We start from the raw sequence: 19,179 nt of genomic DNA on the forward strand, positions 1-19,179 counted from the left end.
ATCTTGATAAAGTCATAGGTACAAGATAAATGTATGCACGCTACATACATTTATGAACCTGTAGAAGATCGCTAATGGCCATCGCCTTGTCTTTCTGTTTGAAGTGCAGATTGCACATTTCATATCAAGCAGCTCCAGTCCTCATTTGGTTTCATTGTAAAACATTACTATTTCATGTTTCTTAGTTTCCCTACTGATGTCTGCAGTAGGGATGGCCATTTCCGGAAAAAGAGTTTTCCGGTTTCCGGAATCACATTTTCCGTTTTTCTGGAAAATTTTCCGTTTTCCGGAAAATTTTCCGTCTTCCGTTTTCCGGAAAATTTTCCGTCTTCCGTTTTTCCGGAAAATTTTCCGTCTTCCGTTTTCAATTTTCCGGTTTCCGGAAAAAAATATTTTCCGTTTACCGTTTTTCCGGAAAATGTGGCCATCCCTAGTCTGCAGTGTGATGCATAGAAGAATTTAACACGTCTGATCTATTCTTTTTTTGGTGCAAAAGAGACAAGGGTGTTCTCTCCACTGAATACATGATAAGCTGAGACTACAGGTTGTTTGCTGTTCGACAGACATTTTGGGGGGAATCACCAACTTATTCTTACGTAGGGTCCCAACAGAAGTCCATCCTCGCTTCGAAAGCATCTATGATGCCTCCAATCGATGGAAATCAATTGCCGCCATTTCTGTTGGTATTCATGATAAGCCTACACAGAAAAACTAAACTTTGGGTAGGTTTCAGTAGATTGGTCTGCTTCTCACTTGTTAGTCCTATGCCACCAGAGCCTGCACTTGTATACATATAGGCATTATACAAATAGGATGTCTTGGCGTCACATAAGCACATAATCTTTACTTCATACTTTTTAGTTTTCTTAGGGATATATACCTTAAAATGATATCTTCCTCTAAAAGACACAAGCATTTCGTGAAGAGCCTGCCTTACTAAAAATAATACAAAATTTACCATTTTTCTTTTGCTTGATTATTCATCAGTGAAAGGAGATAATGAAATGCAAATCACCACAATCATACAGAAAATATGAACCTGAAGAATGTTCAGTGTTGCCATCCATAGAAATTACAGTGTTGCCAGAAAAACAATTTCCCTAAAATCTAAGTTAAGACAGCGAGTAGAGGAATGAACTAAACTGCATTTGATTACGTATCATATTGTTTTAGTTTCTTGTGAACTACTTTTTAATTAACATTATTATTTAGTTTTATAAATTGTATGTTAAAACTATTTTGTTTATTACAAACTAAATACAACTATTATTTAAAAAGTAGTTCACAGGAAACCAAAACAATATGATACGTAACCAAATGCAGTTGAGTTTGTTCGTCTACTCGCTGCCTTAACTTAGATTTTAGGGAAATTGTTTTTTCTGGCAACACTGTAATTTCTATGGACGGCAACACTGAACATTCTTCAGGTTCATATATTCTGTTGTATAATAACACTATCAAATGATAGTGGTAACTTGCATTTCATTATCTCCTTTCACTGATGAATAAACAAGCAAAAGAAAAATGGTAAATTTTGTATTATTTTTAGTAAGGCAGGCTCTTAACTATCGCATAGGCTGACAACGTATAACATTTCTGAGAGTTTGCTACGAACATTTCTGAGAACATTGAAAACATTTCAGATCTTACTGCTGCCTTATCTTCAGCTTTTTGTTCTTCCCGCGTATTTACGTCATCAAAACATTAACACGACGTCAAAATGCTTAGCCAACATTGTTACAGTAAAAAAAGGTCTGTTTGTAATGTCTTTAGAAAACAATGATTTCATATCTTCCTTCGAAGATTTTAGAATACTTGATAAAAGCAACAGTACAATGTACGCTTTTATTTAAGCCGCTTTGTGTCACGGTAGTTGGACATCTCTTTATAGGATATGTGAAAGATATTAAAACGGTTAGTAGAGCACTCCGCATCTCGGAGGCAGGTCGACGCAAGAGAGCCACAAATCACTAATAGTCAGTGGCGAGGCTTGAGGAGAGACAGGGTAGGCAGCGTCTACCCTTTAGAATTATATATGTATTAAGTTTAGGCCTTTTTCGAATTTAAAATTTCCTATAATTTATTTCCTTTTTTTTTTTTTTTTTTGTTTCATGTTGAAACTAGATTCTTTTCTAGAATCTGCTTCCATATAAGTAGACAGATCGCCTAACTATAGCGGAACTTCGAACATTATCCCTATATTGTATCATACTTCCTGCGTCATCCTATAGAAGCGTCGGATCATCAGCCGCGTGCGAAATGAAGGGTCAAACACTCGCTGTGTAGAATTTTTCGAAAGACAGTCGGCATCCTGTATATTACAGGGTTGCCAGTGTAATTTATTTTAAGGTAGATTTGTAAGTGCAACATCGCTACTTTCTTCTTGTTTCTTGTTTATTTTATATCATCTTTTGAGCTCCTTCTATAAAATGTTAAATTGTTATTACGTGGCCTTTGAAGAATAGTTTTTTTTTTTTTTTTTAATATTTTGTCGTTTTGTGTCTAATATCGCAGGAAAAAGCTACCAGAAAGTTCAGATTTTGCATTGGCAACTCTGCCACTATTATGTATTTTTCGACAGTGATAAGTAGAAGCGGTGGAGTATATAGGGGGCTATCAGGCTCAAGTCCTCCGAAAAACAATTTGTTAGTTTTTCGCATTCCACGTACAACAATAATCCTTTTTATCATTTCTAAGAATTGCATTGACTTTCCATTTTTTTAGTGGTCTTTGTTCAGAAATAATACTGTATTTGTCAAATTTCATTCAATGTAGATAAGAACTGTGATCTTTCTTTCTTTCTTTCGTCCATTCTACTCTTTTGTTTCTTTTCTTGTTTGTTACTTTCTTTCGTTTCTTCTATCACACTTTCGACTGTTTTGTGATTCAAGTCAGTAACACCAAAACTAAGAGGAGCTGCAAGGGTAAAAGTGAGGGGGTACGTCGTCTCCCCACTTCCAGAAAATATCTGTGGCGTCCCCCACTTTCTAAAAAAATACAATGGGCAAAGATAGGCACGGGGTATGGCGTGACGTCATGCGTCCCCTACCTTTTCAAATCCACTTTTATCCCTGAGGAGCTGATAAGCGAAACTGGTGTTCCACACCAACTTGCACGGATATCAACATAATGAGACTTCAGTTATAATCACAAAGGAATATTTACATCGTTTAGTTATAAAGTAAGGTAAATGCTTGAATTAAAGAAAATCAAGAAGGGGAATAAGTAGCCCGGGAAATTAGTTAGGCCAAGAGGATGCTTCTTTTTTCTTCTATGAATAGAATAGAATGTTAGATTCACTGTTAAATTTTTGTGTGTATCATATCACATAAGATTCACCAGTCTGCAATTCTTGCCATTAAAACTTCAATTTATGCATAAATTAAAATATATTTAATTCTCAAACTCAGGTGGACAATTACCCCGTGATTCCCCGTGTTGTGCATAGCCTCCCCTGAAAAAGAATTCTAAATACGCCACTGAGTAGAAGTGAGGTAACTACGGTTAGTTTTTTTCTTTTGTCTGTCAGGAGGCAAAAGATAGCAATTATTATTATCTCTGGATTTTCGAAAGGGATTCGGTTCTTCGATATACAGCCAAAACATCCAATGTGGTAACGTTTCGTCGGTCCTTTGCACTTTACCACCTGGATAGGAATTGGATGAGGTGTTTGTACTATAATAAGAATAGTTTTATATATATTAGTCCCTAAAACATTTGTATTAGAATTCTAAACTTCCCTAAATAATATTAACTTTTCTAAATAATGTGCTATATTTACTGTAGTTAATTAAGTTACGCAATGTCCATCAATAATAATTGTTTCACATGAAGTATTATGTGTATCACAGTGTGTACATTTGCAACTTCACTTCTGTGTCAGTCTTTTGCCCCCGTTGAAAAAAAAAAAGTCCTGCGGGCGATTCTGAGTGTATTATGAAATAGATGTCTAAAATGCTTCGAAAAACTGACGTTTAGCGTCCCTTTCCAGCAACCAGGTTTATATAACAGCTGGAGCTACAGACAAGCACTGTGTGCGTGGGTTTTCTCGGGTTTTCTCCCGTTTAATCCCACTTTCTTCATTCCACCAATTCATTCATTTCTCATTCATCACAGTCTCCTTTAGCCTAACCGGCATAACCGTGGGACATAAAACTTAAAAATTTCATTTTGGAGCTACAAATTAAGGTAAAATTGGAACCACCATAATGCGTTCAAAATTTTAACGCTTTCCAATATGAATCAAACTGGAGACCACGTGCATCCAAGGCGTACGCTCTAACCACTGTATCAGCAGGGAGAGCTGTTATTCTTGCTATTAGTGCAATTCATTGAATGGATTTTAATAGCATATGATAAATAATTTTCAGCAAACTTTGATGCTTGCGAACGATTTTTCTCCCTCTTAATTGCCTTTAAACTAAAGCAATCTCAGCTAATATTGGAAAATAAAGTTATTGTTTTAGTCTCTCGTCGCTATGCCGTTACAGAAAGGTATCACTTCCGCAAGGCTGATCAGAAAATACGATTTGAATTTTGCAACCCTATCCATATATCTACAAAGATATTACATGATAAGATAAATTGAAGGGGAACAAGACTCACTAATACAGTGAATACATACGTATATGAAGGCCAGTGGCGGATTTAGGCATCTTGCGGCCCTATTCAATTTATGGTCGGAGGTCTCTCGCCCGCCATTACACTACGCCGTGAGAAGCTGTTTACTAATGAAATTGGATGTGTTTTTTTTTTCTTTAATTTTTGACCCTTAGGCACTTTGGTATGTTTAGGCCTACCTAGAATCTCCTTCCCACTTTCTCACTATATCTGTACATGTCTTTTTACAGACACAAGTGAAGGATAAAAGAATTCACAAAGAGAGGGAATTCCTTAAGATAAACGTATAAACGTGGTATTTTACTATAAAGATCTTGGATTGAGTTTGTGGCAAACTTGGAGAAGTGACAGGCAATGTCAAATGAAAATTATTTTTCCCCCCTCATAAATCCACATCCGAGTTCGTCTCATTACTACTCAACAGACCTTTGAAGCTGACAGATGCAATAGGTTTTGCCATTGAGATTAAAGCAACGCGCCTGCAATGTCCGGCAACCTACTACACATAGCTCTTCTACTGGTTGCGTAACACAAGGATATCAAGCTAAGCAACGACCCTGAATCAAGGTTTATCTTAAAACGACCCCTAAAATAATGAATAAAAAATAATGATAATTTGTTTCTTTCTTGAAACTTTAAATGAGAACTGGCAAATCTATACAAAAAATTTGGAATCGACTACTGACAACGACACGTTTCTAGAGCTTGTGGTTTCCGAGATCTTATTGTCGAAAGGATTTAGCCACATAGTATTTTTGTATATAGATTCATAAGGGCTAATAAAATTGTGAAAACAAGATTTGAACGAAGAAAGGGACATAAGGACACTAAGGACATGGACAGTAAGAAAAATCATGGACAGTCTAACCTGATATTTTTTCTCTGACTGCAGTCCGGTCCCGACAGTATCCCAATTCTGCATTAACACACTTTTAAGCATTAATCTATCAAGGCCTGGAATTTGAAAACAAGGACTGAAAATATATATGTTCTTGCCTTGTTCCGATACGATAATAATATACTATTTCCTTATTCGAATTTTGTGCCTGACGATACACGCAAATGAACTTAGATCGAAAACAGTTAATTTCTTCATGGCGTCATTTAAGCAACAATAGATCTCTTCCGTAGATTATGTTCTCTTCACTGCTTCAAAGGATGCTTTCTGTATATGAATAATTCAATATTTGTAATTCTGTAATTCTAAATCGACTGTTATAAGCCTCATAATTATTTCACATTAGCGTCAAGTTTACCGAATTTTTCAGTGAGAAAAAGTCTTAGTTCTGGTACCAGTGGTGGCTCGTGATTGCGTGCTGTACAGCTGCAGCACTCCTTGTACACTACAATAAGACATTATTTAAAATAAGTAAATAATAAAGTACAGAAATTACTCTATTATTGTTATCAATAAATTATACCTATACACTACCTATACACCACTGTCCAATGTCCCCTTTTCCATTGTGTGCAACTCTAGGTATGACATTGGAGTTCTTAGTTTTGATAATATTGGTCTTGCGATTAGTGGGTAGGAAAATGTGTACGATTCTCACTATATATAATGTGAAAATAAAAGAACAGGAATTATTGGAACAATATAGTACAACTTCTAAGAAAAACCTAGGTTACTGTCACTGAAACAAGCATGTTTTCTTATATCGGAGAAATATTGACATGTGTAAGTCAATACTCTTGTCAGGAAACCTGGCTTCTATTATTATTAGATATTATTATGATAGATGTATTCCTTGAGTTTGAAAGATGCATTTTAATCAACACTATGCCAATGAAAAACGTCAAACTGTACTTACAGGGGGCGATTCTTGCTCCCTTGTTTCAACCTTACCCTCAAGCAAAACATGAAATGACCCTGGTGTATATTCCTATGACACTACTGCAGTGTTGCCAGATAGGGCTGCAAGTAGCGGATTGAGCGATTTTTTAAGAGCCCTCACTACAGAAAAATCGAATTGGGCGACACGCTACCTTTTGGGCTCTTAAGACTACGCTTTATTTTCATACATAAATTCACAATACATTATTAGTTTTGTATAATATATACAATTAAGATTTTAATTTGCTGAATAATTCTATTCGTAATATATAGTAGTTTTACTAAAATTAACATGTTCGATACTAGTGGAATTCTTGTTTTCGTACTTTTTTAATCTTCAGATCTGACAACATTAGATATTTGTTGAGTTTGCGCTGTTACAGCGTCACTGACCGTGTTGCTATCTCAGCTAATGCTAATGCCTAACTATAGTAGTTGAACCGTGTTGTGTAAGGGGCTGTCCACATATTACGTAACGCTATTTTTGATCAATTTTTACCCCCTCCTCCCCCTTGTCACACTTCGTAACGCAAAGCCGAACCTCTCCCCATTTTGTTACGTACCACATTTTGATTTTTCTTTTTTTCACCAATTTTGCTTATTTCAGGGGTTATTACAAGAAGAAATTATTTTAATTATAATACTTTCTATTACACAATACTTGTATTCTGAATATATTTGCATTGTTTTACCCCCCAAGCAAATCAAAGTATTAGAAAATGATAATATCGTAATAACATTTAAAACCCCATAAGGGTTGCTTAATTGACCTACAGCGAAATTAAACTACCGCTAATTTTAGAGTTTTTCTGTGATATCTTCAAAACAAATAAAAATATTCGTAAAGCAGAAACGTAGTGAACTAGACAATACGATTTTGCATGTGATACCTTTACCATAATTCACCTATCTGCTTTTGGTATGCCGCTATTTACAGAACCCGCAAAAAATGCTAAATCTATCTACAGTTGCGAATAGAAAGCAGATAGATGAGTTTATAGCCGTGTCACATGCAAATTCGTATTGTTTAGTTCACTACGTTTCTGATTTACGAATATTTTTATTTGTTTTGAAGATATTGCAGAAAAACTCTAGAATTAGTGATAGTTTAATTTCGCTGTAGTGAAGACCCTTAATTTTCCGAAGCTGCATAGTGTCTTTTTCAAAAGGAGATCGCACCCATTCTTTTAGGTCACCGATGACCGGCAAGGAGGAAATGTTGCCGGAAGATGTAAGTGAAACAGAATCTACAAAACTGACATCGACATCTTTTTCCAGGATCCAGGATGCTTTGTGTATTTGAAGTTCGCCAATGTCGACAATGCAAAGAAGTTCTCTTCTTCATCGACCATGGATTCGAAGTGACTGCACACGTGAAGGAGCAGGGACATCTAGTTTTGTGAACAAGCCTTTCCAGCATCTTCTTTGGACTTCGGATTTCAGTTTACCCCTTTCAAATTCTTCCCTAAATCAGTGCGAGAATGCTAATAAACTCGCTGGAGGCGCGGTGGCTCAGTGGTAGAGCGTTCACCTCCGGTGCTTGGGGTCCCTGGTTCGATCCCAGCCCGCGCCGTGTGGAACTTGTGCTGGACAAACACCATGTGTGGGTGTTTTCACGGGGTTCTCCCGCTTCCTCCCATTTTCTTCTTCCACCATTTCATTCATTTCTCATCATCACCGTTTCCTTTAGCCTAACTGGCATAAGCGTGGGATGTAAAGCTCAAAGATTTCAGTTTTTCTTCTGTTTCACATGCAAGCAGTTTTTCTTCTGTGACACTCCTTAGATGAATAGAATGGGTAATGATTCAAAAGTTTTAAATAGTATTATCAGAAACAGCGATACGAGTGACAACGTGACGGCATTTTTAAGCGGTGATTACGATCACTAACAACTAACTCCAGAAAAGCGTGTGCCGTAAATGCAATGCTGCGATAGCCACAAAACGGACTTTAATTGTATTGTAATACACGAAGTGCTCGTCACAGTATGCAATGCTGGTATCTAGTAGCGCCTTCGAATCTCCTTTGCATGATTCAATTTATATAGACTATATGTTTACAATTTCCCACAACAATAGAAATATTTATTTGTTTATAAGAAAGAAAAGAACTGATTAAATTTATTTGTTAAAAGATTGCATATAAACCTGAGAATAAAAAGGAACGAAAGTGTACAGTACAATAAAGAGAAAGAAAAACACAATCAACTGGAAGAAAGGTGAGATGGGACATGACATGAGGCATCTAAAAGAAGAGGAAGATACGTTAAGAATTTTGAGACTTGATCGAATTAAGACATCGTACCAAATAAATAAATAAATAAATAAATAAATAAATAAATAAATAAATAAATAAATAAATAAATAAAGGTGGAAGAAACATTTCAGCTTAAAGTGATAAGAAGATTTCGAAGTTGATTGAGGTGCAGCTAAGATAACGATTCCGGTCAAAGTATACAGAGAGAATTTTAGAAAGATGAAACTTGTCCGAAAGTATTTCGAACTTACAGTATGTTAACACATTTAAATGGAGACACATGTTTTCTAAATTCGGATTTGCTGCGTTGACCATCGAGATGAAAATATCACCCTAGAGGCAGAGCCATACCGAATAGGCCTGTATTCTAAAAACTGCGTCTCTAGAGAAATCTTTATAACGCATCTAATACACCACAGCCAACAGCCTGGAGTTGCAGTCATCCCGTGACCGTTGCCACTCTGCATCTGACGTATTTTCAGCTCCAAATGTAAACGTATATAGTTGCAAAATAATTCATTTTTATGTTAGGGACACTAAGTTGTTCATAAATAGTCAAAGTCTGCTATTTTTGGAACACATTCTCGCTACTTTTTAATCGTCAGGTCTGGCAACACTGTACTACTGGTGTATATTCCTAACTCTTAATTTCTGTTTTATGTCTTCACTTCCAGTTTTCATACGCCCTTTTGAACCACAGGTAAAGAAATTAGCTCCCTACTTCCGTTACTCTAAGTCAGTCACCGACATCCTTTAAGTTAGGTAAATGGGCTAGATCCTGCTACTTTGGGTCATAACAAGGGGTCCAAACAGGTGGGTTTCAGAGCGCAGGTTAAGCCCGTGAGGATACTTGGGGGGACAATGTTTTAATGAGAATGGTAATATTTGGGGGGCAGTACGACGGAAAGAATGGTAATTTGGAGAGTGCATGGGAAATCTGGAGGGTAGAATGGCGGAAAGAATTGTAACTTGGGAGAGCATGGTAAATTTGGAGGGCAGAATAGCGGAAACAATGTTAACTTGGGGAAATATGGTAAATTTGGAAGGAAGAATGGCAGAAGGGATGGTAAGTTGGGAAGAACATGGTAAGTTTGGGGGGGGGTAGAACGGCGGAAAGAATAATAACTTGAGGAGAGCATGGTCAAATTTAGAGGTCAGAATGGCGCCAGAATGGTAACTTGGGGGAGCATGATAAATTTGGGGAGAGGAGAATAGACGATTGCGCCCAAGCCCTTGAGAGTGATAGACACTGGGTAGAACATTCACAAAAGGCAAGATACGTATGAATTGGAAACTCGCATTTGTCTATGTGAGTGTTTTCAAATAGATAAGAACAAATGATAAAGAGCTATCTAAAGCTTTGGAGGATTAAGTACAAACAGAGCAGTAGTTTGTTGATTTATAGATAACAACTGTAAGCCTACTTAAGAAACGATTCCCATATTTCAACAACAACAGTCATAACGATTCTCTTCTAGATTATTTTTTAACAAGAAAGTAACCGTTTTGAAATATGTTTTTATTTCCTCACAGAAACTAAAGGAAACGTACTTTTTTTTTTTCATGGCGAAATGTCTGCTATATAATTACTTAAGTATTAAGTTGAGAGAATAACGACGCCAGTTTTAATTACGTGGGAAGGGGGGGACGAAGGGGCAATTTTCGGGGGATTGGCAGCTATTTTTATGTATACCGAAAAGGAGAGTTTTATATTAATTGCCTTACATTATAATACATGATTGGGTGGGGGCAGGCGTCACCCTCTTACTCAATCTGTTATTAACCCTTTCACTGTGGAAGGCGACGGAAAAAAATTTCCCTAACCTGCGAATGTCGATTATAGTCGACGTGTTAAAATTTGTCTGTATCTTGGGTTTGTCGATTGTAGTCGCCAAAGGTTTTCTGTGTGATTTCGATTGTTTATCGAAAACAATAGAACACAAACGAAAATGAACGGTACAACTTTGGCGACTACTCTCGACAAAGCCAAGATACGGACAAACAAATTTTAACACGTCGACTATAGTCGACATTCGCATGTTAAAGAAATTTGGTTCTGTCGACAAAAGTCGACTTCCTCTGCGAAAGGGTTAAAGTTCTTGTGACAAGGAAAGCAATTTTATCATAACTAAAAATGCTTGCTTTTTAATTCTTCTTCTTCTTCTTCTTCTTCTTCTTCTCATTATTATTATTATTATTATTATTATTATTATTATTATTATTATTATTATTATTATTATTATTATTATTATTATTATTTATTCATTCATTCATTTATTGGTCTCAACATTAATTCTTCCATAGCACTGGTTTTAAAACTTGACATCCAAATACAAAAGTGCATGTCAATAGAGAGGAATCCACATAGAAAAATAAAGCAGTTTTTTTTTTAATTAAAGATAAAAGCTATTCTGTAAATGTAATTAGAAGAAATGAACAATAAGTGGGTCGAAAATGTACAAGGGAAGAAAGACCTCGTTTAGAGTGCCACTGAATTTATTTGTTAAAAAAAAAAAAGGACAAATGAATAATTATTGATTTTAAGAAGAGAAATGTTTGTTGTTTATTGGTTACGTAGACGTGTTATTAAATGATACAGTATTTTATGATTTCTGTAGAACAAACGAACATAAAAAATGCCTAAAATGGAATGTTAGAGTTCCATTCTTAAGTTGGTGTAAAGAATTGTACGAAAAGAGTATTGAATAAATTAGTGTGATCGGAGATAGTGTTAATTCTAAATGGTAATGGTCGATTCTCTATTAAAATATGAAATTTAGTCCTCGAGAATTAAAAACTTTAACAAACATTTGTATTACTTCTAAAGGGCCCAGATTACATTTAGGCTATACAGTGGTGCCCACCACCCCTCATGTCCATGACGCACCCCCCCTCAATTATCTATCCGTAGGTGTTCTTCCATGAAAAAAAGAACTTTTCGATTAATTTTTACACCCTCTCAAACATATTTATATAGATTTTTACCCCCCCCAAATATTTCAATGACGCAGCTTGCGTCATAGCCCCCCCCCCTTGTGGGCACCCCTGGGCTATATTTTGTTCTGATGATGGGGCAGCAACAACATTTTATATTATTTTCAGTTCTTTTTGAAAGGGCACGGTGGGTTCATTCCATGCTTCACAAATTAAATTGAGTTAAGAATATTTGACAAACTAAAAATGGCGCCCACGGACCACAGAATATTATTCTACACGTAAAAATAAAGCAAAATATACATATATTTTTATACCTTTCGGGCCCTCGTCTGGAAACACAAATTATACTATGTGGCAACGTGGCAAATAAAGAACAATAGATTAGATCTACCAATCTATCAAATAGTTATATCGATTATTTGCACATGGCAGCTAAAATCGACACTAGCAGCTAAAATTGACATTGATTGACACTAGCAACACTTGTTAGTGTAACAATCGATTCAACTGCTTGTAGTATTTGTAGAGTAATGCTAATGGCTCCAAGTTAATCTACGATGTTGTCACATTCTGAAATTTTGATTCCCTATTCCCATTGTGAAAGTAATTTTGTTGGTTTACTACAGTGGGGATGGGGTCGCCTAGGCCCCCCCTTTTTTTAGTGACAATGACAAATATAATTTAACCTATTATTTATATATTTTTGATAAGTTTATAGTAAACTCATAATATGCTTATCATAGTCTGAGTTCTGCCTGCCCCCTTAGTTTTTACCTCCTAGACCCACCACTGTTTGTTTACTAACATGAACTTATACTATGATTCATTTCCATTGCAATTGATTGATTATGTTACGTCCTACAAAACAACGTATCTGCGACAGGTTTGTTATTTACGTGAACTCCGAACCACACCGGGACTTGAACCAGGCACAGTTTGACAGTTGTACTGAGTGCACATTAGGTGCGCACTCAGAAACTTTTGTTGTGGGAGTCCATAGTCATAATATTTGGGAGGGGGAGTAAGTGTGCCCCTGGTGGAAAAAAGTTTTGGAGGAAGTGTGGACCCGGTGGATCCCCTTGTGAGTGTACCTCTGGTTCTGGATAGAGACCGACATCCAAAATCACCTGATACAAAAGTCCCTTCTTCATCATACTACCTTAGTTCCAAGCGAGCAGAATACTCACGATGAGAAATTGGTTCATTTCTCCTTAATTGTACTGTATACAGTGTGAAGTGGCGCAATCAGCTATGAGCTCGGGGGGCCAAGGCCCCCTCCGAAACTAACCTGCCCTATATTATAAAGCAGTGCTGCAAAGAAATTTTGGTGAAATTTCCAATCATTATTGCTTGTCATTTGCCCAGTATCTTTAAAAATATGCAAACTCTCTCTCTCTCTCTCTCACACACACACATACGCACACACGCGCGTGATCTTAACCTGCATTGAGGTATGAGACATAACATGCGAAACATCGTCTTAATAATTGTGAATTTGAATTGTTTACTTTAAGGCCTTTTAGGATGTTGATAATAGAAATAACTATTTTTTTTTTTTTTTTTTAATGGGGAGATTTCATTCTTTCAATTTTGTCCATATCAAATGGTGTAGCACGTCGTTTGCACACTACTGTACTAGGTAGTCTTGGCCTCTCCCGAAATAAAATTCTGATTGCGCCACTGACAAGTGTGTTATCCGAAAGCGAATGCATGTTCGCCTTTTCTGTATAAAGTGATCAGTATCAGCCAAAAGAATGTTTCTGTTTTTATATTTTAGCCAATCGGCCACATGGTATCAGACGGAACCAGAGAGATGAGTGCACTAATGCTTCCTCGGTATTTGCTGAAAAAGAGGTACATGCTTCGGAGTACTTTATTTTTTTTTTTTAAAGGCAAAATCAAAAATGTAATATGGCAAATATATATTTAAGGATGAAAGAAGCGAATTTTGTTCCCAGTTTAGTTGGAGCGATGGAGTTTCTGAGATCAGTGGTGTTCAGATTTTCATGGAGAATGTTCACGAGAGGTGGAAAATACTACTTTGAACCATTGGCGTCTCTGGCATGTAAAATTTGGGGGGGACATCAAAGGAAATGACCTAGTCTGCTAGTGAGTATGTAAATAAATTAAATTAAAATAAAATATTGAATATTTCGTATTTCAAAATATTGGGGGGACGCGTCCCCCCCGTCAGAGACGCCCATGCTTTGAACTAACACTGACAAAGAACGGATTCCGAGTAAATTTTCCCCAGGGGCACTACCTGACATCACTGCTACTAATAGATTATAATTTATCGCTTACTCTTATGTAGTATAGATTACCGGTACTTTCCAGAGCCGACAGGGTTCACCCACACCACAGTACCTCCGAAGCCTATATCAACATCATTACCCCCGCTACCTCAGACAAAACTTGTTGTTTGATCACGGTGGCAAAAACGCTTTTGAGTTCTGAACTTCAATTTCAGTTCAATCCAGGTCATGATATGTTAACTTTTGTGGTAAACTAACACGGGCTAATAAATATTTCGCGCTTATAACTTCGTAAACAATCCTTTGAGTTATCATCGATTAATTTAGCATATATCCACGATCACTGCACTTCTTATGAATCCTATCAACTTTTTCTTACCGAATTTAATAGCAAAATACTAATCGATCATAAATACAAAATTAATATCTTATCTAAGTTATCGCTGAGAGGTGAGACCACGAAAAAGGAAAAGAAAGAGAAAAAATAGAAAAAGAAAACAGAAGCTTTCGATTGCTAAGCATGAATGTGTGATTTTTGAGCCACTACATGCCAATGGCTATAATTATGCGCAAAACCTTAAATTTGCACAACTATTTTGAACAACGATTGGTCAATCATTACACGACACACGTAGCGCCACTCAACGACAAAAGTTAAAACTTCTTGCACATCATCATGAAGAGAATCCCCTTTTCGCATAGCGACATGCGTAAACATTTGAGCACCCGAAAACAGACAGGAAAAAAAGTAATAAACATGTTAAATTTTCTTACCTAGTATAGGCAGAAACGCCTCTTCCGAGCTTACAGAATGCATTTTTGTGGTCTTGGGTTTGAATCACGCCCTCATGACACCCTCCTGGAACAAGAGCTGCGTGAAAGAGTCTCGGTTGTCTTGCGTTGCTGTCTTGGAACTAAGCCGGCTGCAACCACTGCCATCACAAGTTCGCGGACAAATGAAGAACTACAAGGGCGCAAAAGGCATACTGAGGTCATACTTTGCTTTTTTCACGATAACCTCTCTACGTGGAGGCGGGACAATCCTCGAAAATAAAAAGAAAAGGAACAGAAAATGCAGAGGGTGTCATGAGGGAAGCCGTATAATGCAAACCTTGCATACTGCTTTATATTAAGATTTCTTGGTTCACGCAATTTAGCATTCATAATTAAATTTACACTGTAAACTTTTCAAGTTAAAAAATGAAAAAGAGACGAATGTATAGCCAACTCTTAAAACACAATCCAGCGTAAAATGAAGAATACATCTGATTTAAAGTAATACACTTATTTGTATACAAGAGCGCCGATCCTGGCAGTCAGGGCCCCCCAATGCTCATGTGGGGCCCCATATAGTTTTATGATATGTATTTTTTATTGTTGTATGTATTTTTTATGAATATATGTACAATATTTGGCATAATTTGAATTCAATTTGTCTTAAAATCCTTATACATGCTTTCTTAGTTAGACCCTTGTCAGCAATCAAATACACATCTGAATGTTTCTCCCCCAAAGTTACAGAGAAATCGGCGCCCCTGTTTGTATATTCAGTAACGATTAGTAATAGTAACGATAAATTATTATTTTAACCGTAGTGAAGAATATGACGTGTGAATATAAAACAAAAGTTAGGATAGAAATGGCGAAAGAAACATTCAGGGAGAAAAATTATGTTGGTCTTCGGTGTTCTATACTCTATGGGATCAGAAACATTGACTGTACGCAAAAACAAGGAAAAGTGATTTGAAGTTTCGGTGCAAAAAATGGAGAACATAGTTGGGTCGAATGGACAAACAGTGAGAAAATACTTGAAGCAAGAAGGGAAAATAGAACAATATTGGATTTTTAAAAAATAGACTCACTCGGATATTGTAGAAAGGAAGGATGTTATAAAATAGAGGATCTGCCTACAACAAAATTATGAAGCTATACGTTACAGTTTCGTCACCCCTACTTTGCACGTTCCGCCTAATAAGATCGCAATGCTTTGAGCCAATATTCATGGCGGAAACGAGAGTAACCAATCAACGCGAGTAGACGTGCCAATGTTCGGTTGTTGTTGTTTTTTTTTTTTGGGGGGGGGGGGAACATTGATATAATAGAATGAAGATACATATGGGTAGATCCTCTAATTTATAACATCGTTGGTAGAAAGACTGTATCTTGAGTAGGTTGCTCACGACTCGATTTGCAGCTGTCTCATTTCGAAAAGGTGTACTGAAAGTGTTTTCTTATGTCGAAAAGTATACTTGTTTCTGTTGGAAGAGCTCCGTTTCGCCACGAAAGTTCTATTTTGTCTTACGGACAACACTGATCCTGAGAGACGTGATACAAGATACGGTGAAAGAAAAAAGCTGGAGAAGAGGAGAAAGCCTGAAAATAATAATAATAATAATAATAATAATAATAATAATAATAATAATAATAATAATAATAATAATAATAATAATAATAATAATAATAATAATAACACATTTAAATCAATTTAGATCTGACGAGTAGAAAGTAACTTAGTATCACTTTCGCGTTGTATTTGACGCATCGATTACTATTATGTATCCTGAGCATTATACTAACCCGCTAATCTGAACAGCACTGCGGGTAATCTATCATGCAATGGCGATATCCGTAATTATTTCCATAGGAATAGATGGGGAACCGATTTATAAATTGTTCATACATTTGGATCAAACTGGATGGATGAATCACTTCCATCAACAAACTCAATTCGTAACTGTTGACTCCCTACATCTTGGTTAAAATTGATGGTGAGCTACGAAGTAGTTCTTGAGGATTTTGTGTCTCTCGGACGGAGAGGCAGAATAAATATAAAGAAGTGTTTGGTAAACCTAACTCTTAGAAATGTACAACTGAGTAAGTTATAGCGATTGAGACGAATTGATATCAGTGATAAAAAGGCAGTATCTTCAATGAATCGAAGCGTTTAATTTGAATCTTGGTCCATTGTGTCCGTATCCCCAACCCCCCCCCCCACCCCACCCAAAAAAAAAATGTTACTCGACTAATATTTGTGGACTTTCTTAACAGAACTATACTTGTTTAAGAGCCTGAGATACTGAAAATAATACAGAATTTACCATTTTTCTCTTGCGTCTTTATTCATAATTGAAAGGAGATAATGAAATGCAACTTACCACTCTTTTGCTAGTTTTTCATAATTGAAAGGAGACAATGAAACAACTTACCACAATCATAGATAATGTTATTCTACAACAGAAAATACGGTGTATGAACCTGAAGAATTTTCAGTGTTTTAGTTGTGTTAAATAATAGTTGTATTTAGTTTGCAATAAACAAAATAATTTTAACATACAGTTATTAAAATTAAATAATAGTGTTATTTTAAAAGTAGTTTACAGAATACCAAAACAGCACAATACGTAATCAAATGCAGTTGAGTTTGTTCCTCTAATTGCTGCCTTAACTTAGATTTTGGAGGAAATGTTATTCTGGCAACACTGTAATTTCTATGGATGACAACACTGAAATTCTTCAGGTTCATATTTTCTGTTGTGGAATAACATTATCTATGATCGTGGTAAGTTAAATTTCATTATTTCCTTTCAATTATGAAAAACAAGGAAAAGGAAAATGATGAATTTTGTATTATTTTTAGTGTCAGGCTCTTAACAGAAAAAATGATTGATGTAGACTAAAAATTTGATTTTACACCTCATCTGTACTTTTTATATTTTTATACTAGTTGAATATACCGACGGGGGCTGTATTTGGAAGTCAACGCCTGTGGGAGTGTCACCAACACCATTGATCTCAGCGACCGCGAAAACTATGGATTTGATACTAATATCGGTAATTTTGGGCTATTTTTTATGTCTCTGATCCCCCCCCCCGCTGACTCCCGGCCCGCATACAATTGTAACTTAATTTGCAAGTCATCGCTAATAGAAATGTCACCATTGATTTCAGCGACCGCTCGACACTAATATCGGTCATTTTCTACTACTTTTACATGTTCCGGTGAACGCCCTCCTGAGACCCTCCTGGTTCGAATTTAGATAAAAACGTTTAACTTTAGTCTGGAGCCTGAACCAAAATATTCGTGACTAAAATTTGGTAACTCTCGGTCAATATGTGTGGTTCCCAAGCCGGTTCTGATAAACGCCCTCCCTGAGACCCCCCTGGTTCGAAATTTGAAAAAAGGGCTACGTCATCTAAATTTGGTAACTCTCGGTCCACTCGTCTGGTCCCCAGGCCGCACACAGACAGACAGATAGATAGGCAAACACACAAACAAACTCTTTTATTTTATTTATATTAGATAAAAATAATCTAGTTCTACTATATCATTTTTTTTTTCTAAAAATATAGGTGGCAGTATACTAATTAACAATTACTTTATTGTCTTTTCAGGTGCAGAATAAGACAGATTCCATATGTTAGACACCTCCAAAATACTTTGGATCCCTCTCAGCAAGCATTTCTTGTTGTGCATCTGTCTAGAAGATTATTTTGGAGATGAAGCAGAAAAATTAAAGAAAAAAGAATAATCAAAATCGGCACATCTATGTCCGAGTTATGTAAACATACACATTATATATATATATATTGGAATTGAAGTCGAATCGTACCTCTTTTTTCTCTCTTTTTTCAAGTCTGTTAAAAATTAAATATGCCAGGCATTTCCTTAAAATTAAAATAAGTAATTTCTCGTTTTCTTTCTTTTTGTTTTTATTTCTTTATTTTTATATTATAAATGATATTTTGCTTCTTATCAACACCAACATCCTAAAAGAACCGGATTTACAATTTAACACAAAGTCCAAATATCATGAATCACGTTGGAGCATGTGCAGTGATATCTTACAATTTTAAGAGAGGGCTATTGGCTGCATTCAGTCTCCATCCTCCGTATTCATTACGTAAATACTTTGGTCTAACTTCATTTATTTAGCCATAATGTACTATATATACTAAAATAACAGTCTTAGAACCTTCTCGTAGTAGTCTTAACGTGATTGGTGAGTTTGCTTTAATATTTACTCCGTTTATTCTGAAAACATTAACTGAAATATGTACTGTATATTAAAATTTAGTTTAAAAAATTAATTATTTTTTTAGTTTAATGTCCCATGCATTTTAGGTCAAAGAGACGGATAATTAATAAAAGTGAGTGCTTTTAATTATCTTTTTGTGATTTAACATACGTGTTGTGCAGTTTTTGTACTAACGAAACTATTGCTTAAGGTAGGATCTGAACTGCTGATCAGGTTTTATCCGACATTTGTGTCCGCA

At 36.0% G+C, this 19,179-nt stretch overlaps 1 protein-coding gene across 6 annotated transcripts in view; it reads right to left on the reverse strand.

Annotated features, from left to right (window-relative positions):
• The window catches only part of Hnf4 (Hepatocyte nuclear factor 4), a 242,135-nt gene that overhangs the window by 116,460 nt on the left and 106,496 nt on the right, over nucleotides 1–19,179 (reverse strand). Inside the window, exon 1 of one of the 6 annotated variants that reach the window (XM_081756600.1) lies at nucleotides 14,680–14,871. The exons of the other annotated variants lie outside the window; for them this stretch is intronic. Coding sequence (XP_081612726.1) covers nucleotides 14,680–14,722 — 43 coding nt within the window. The 5' untranslated portion in view covers nucleotides 14,723–14,871. Of the gene's footprint in view, nucleotides 1–14,679; nucleotides 14,872–19,179 lie in introns of those variants that run through there. 6 annotated transcript variants of the gene reach the window in all.

The sequence above is a fragment of the Thermobia domestica genome, chromosome 1 (genome assembly GCF_964235325.1).
Source record: "Thermobia domestica chromosome 1, izTheDome1.hap1.1, whole genome shotgun sequence".
Lineage (NCBI taxonomy): Eukaryota > Metazoa > Arthropoda > Insecta > Zygentoma > Lepismatidae > Thermobia > Thermobia domestica.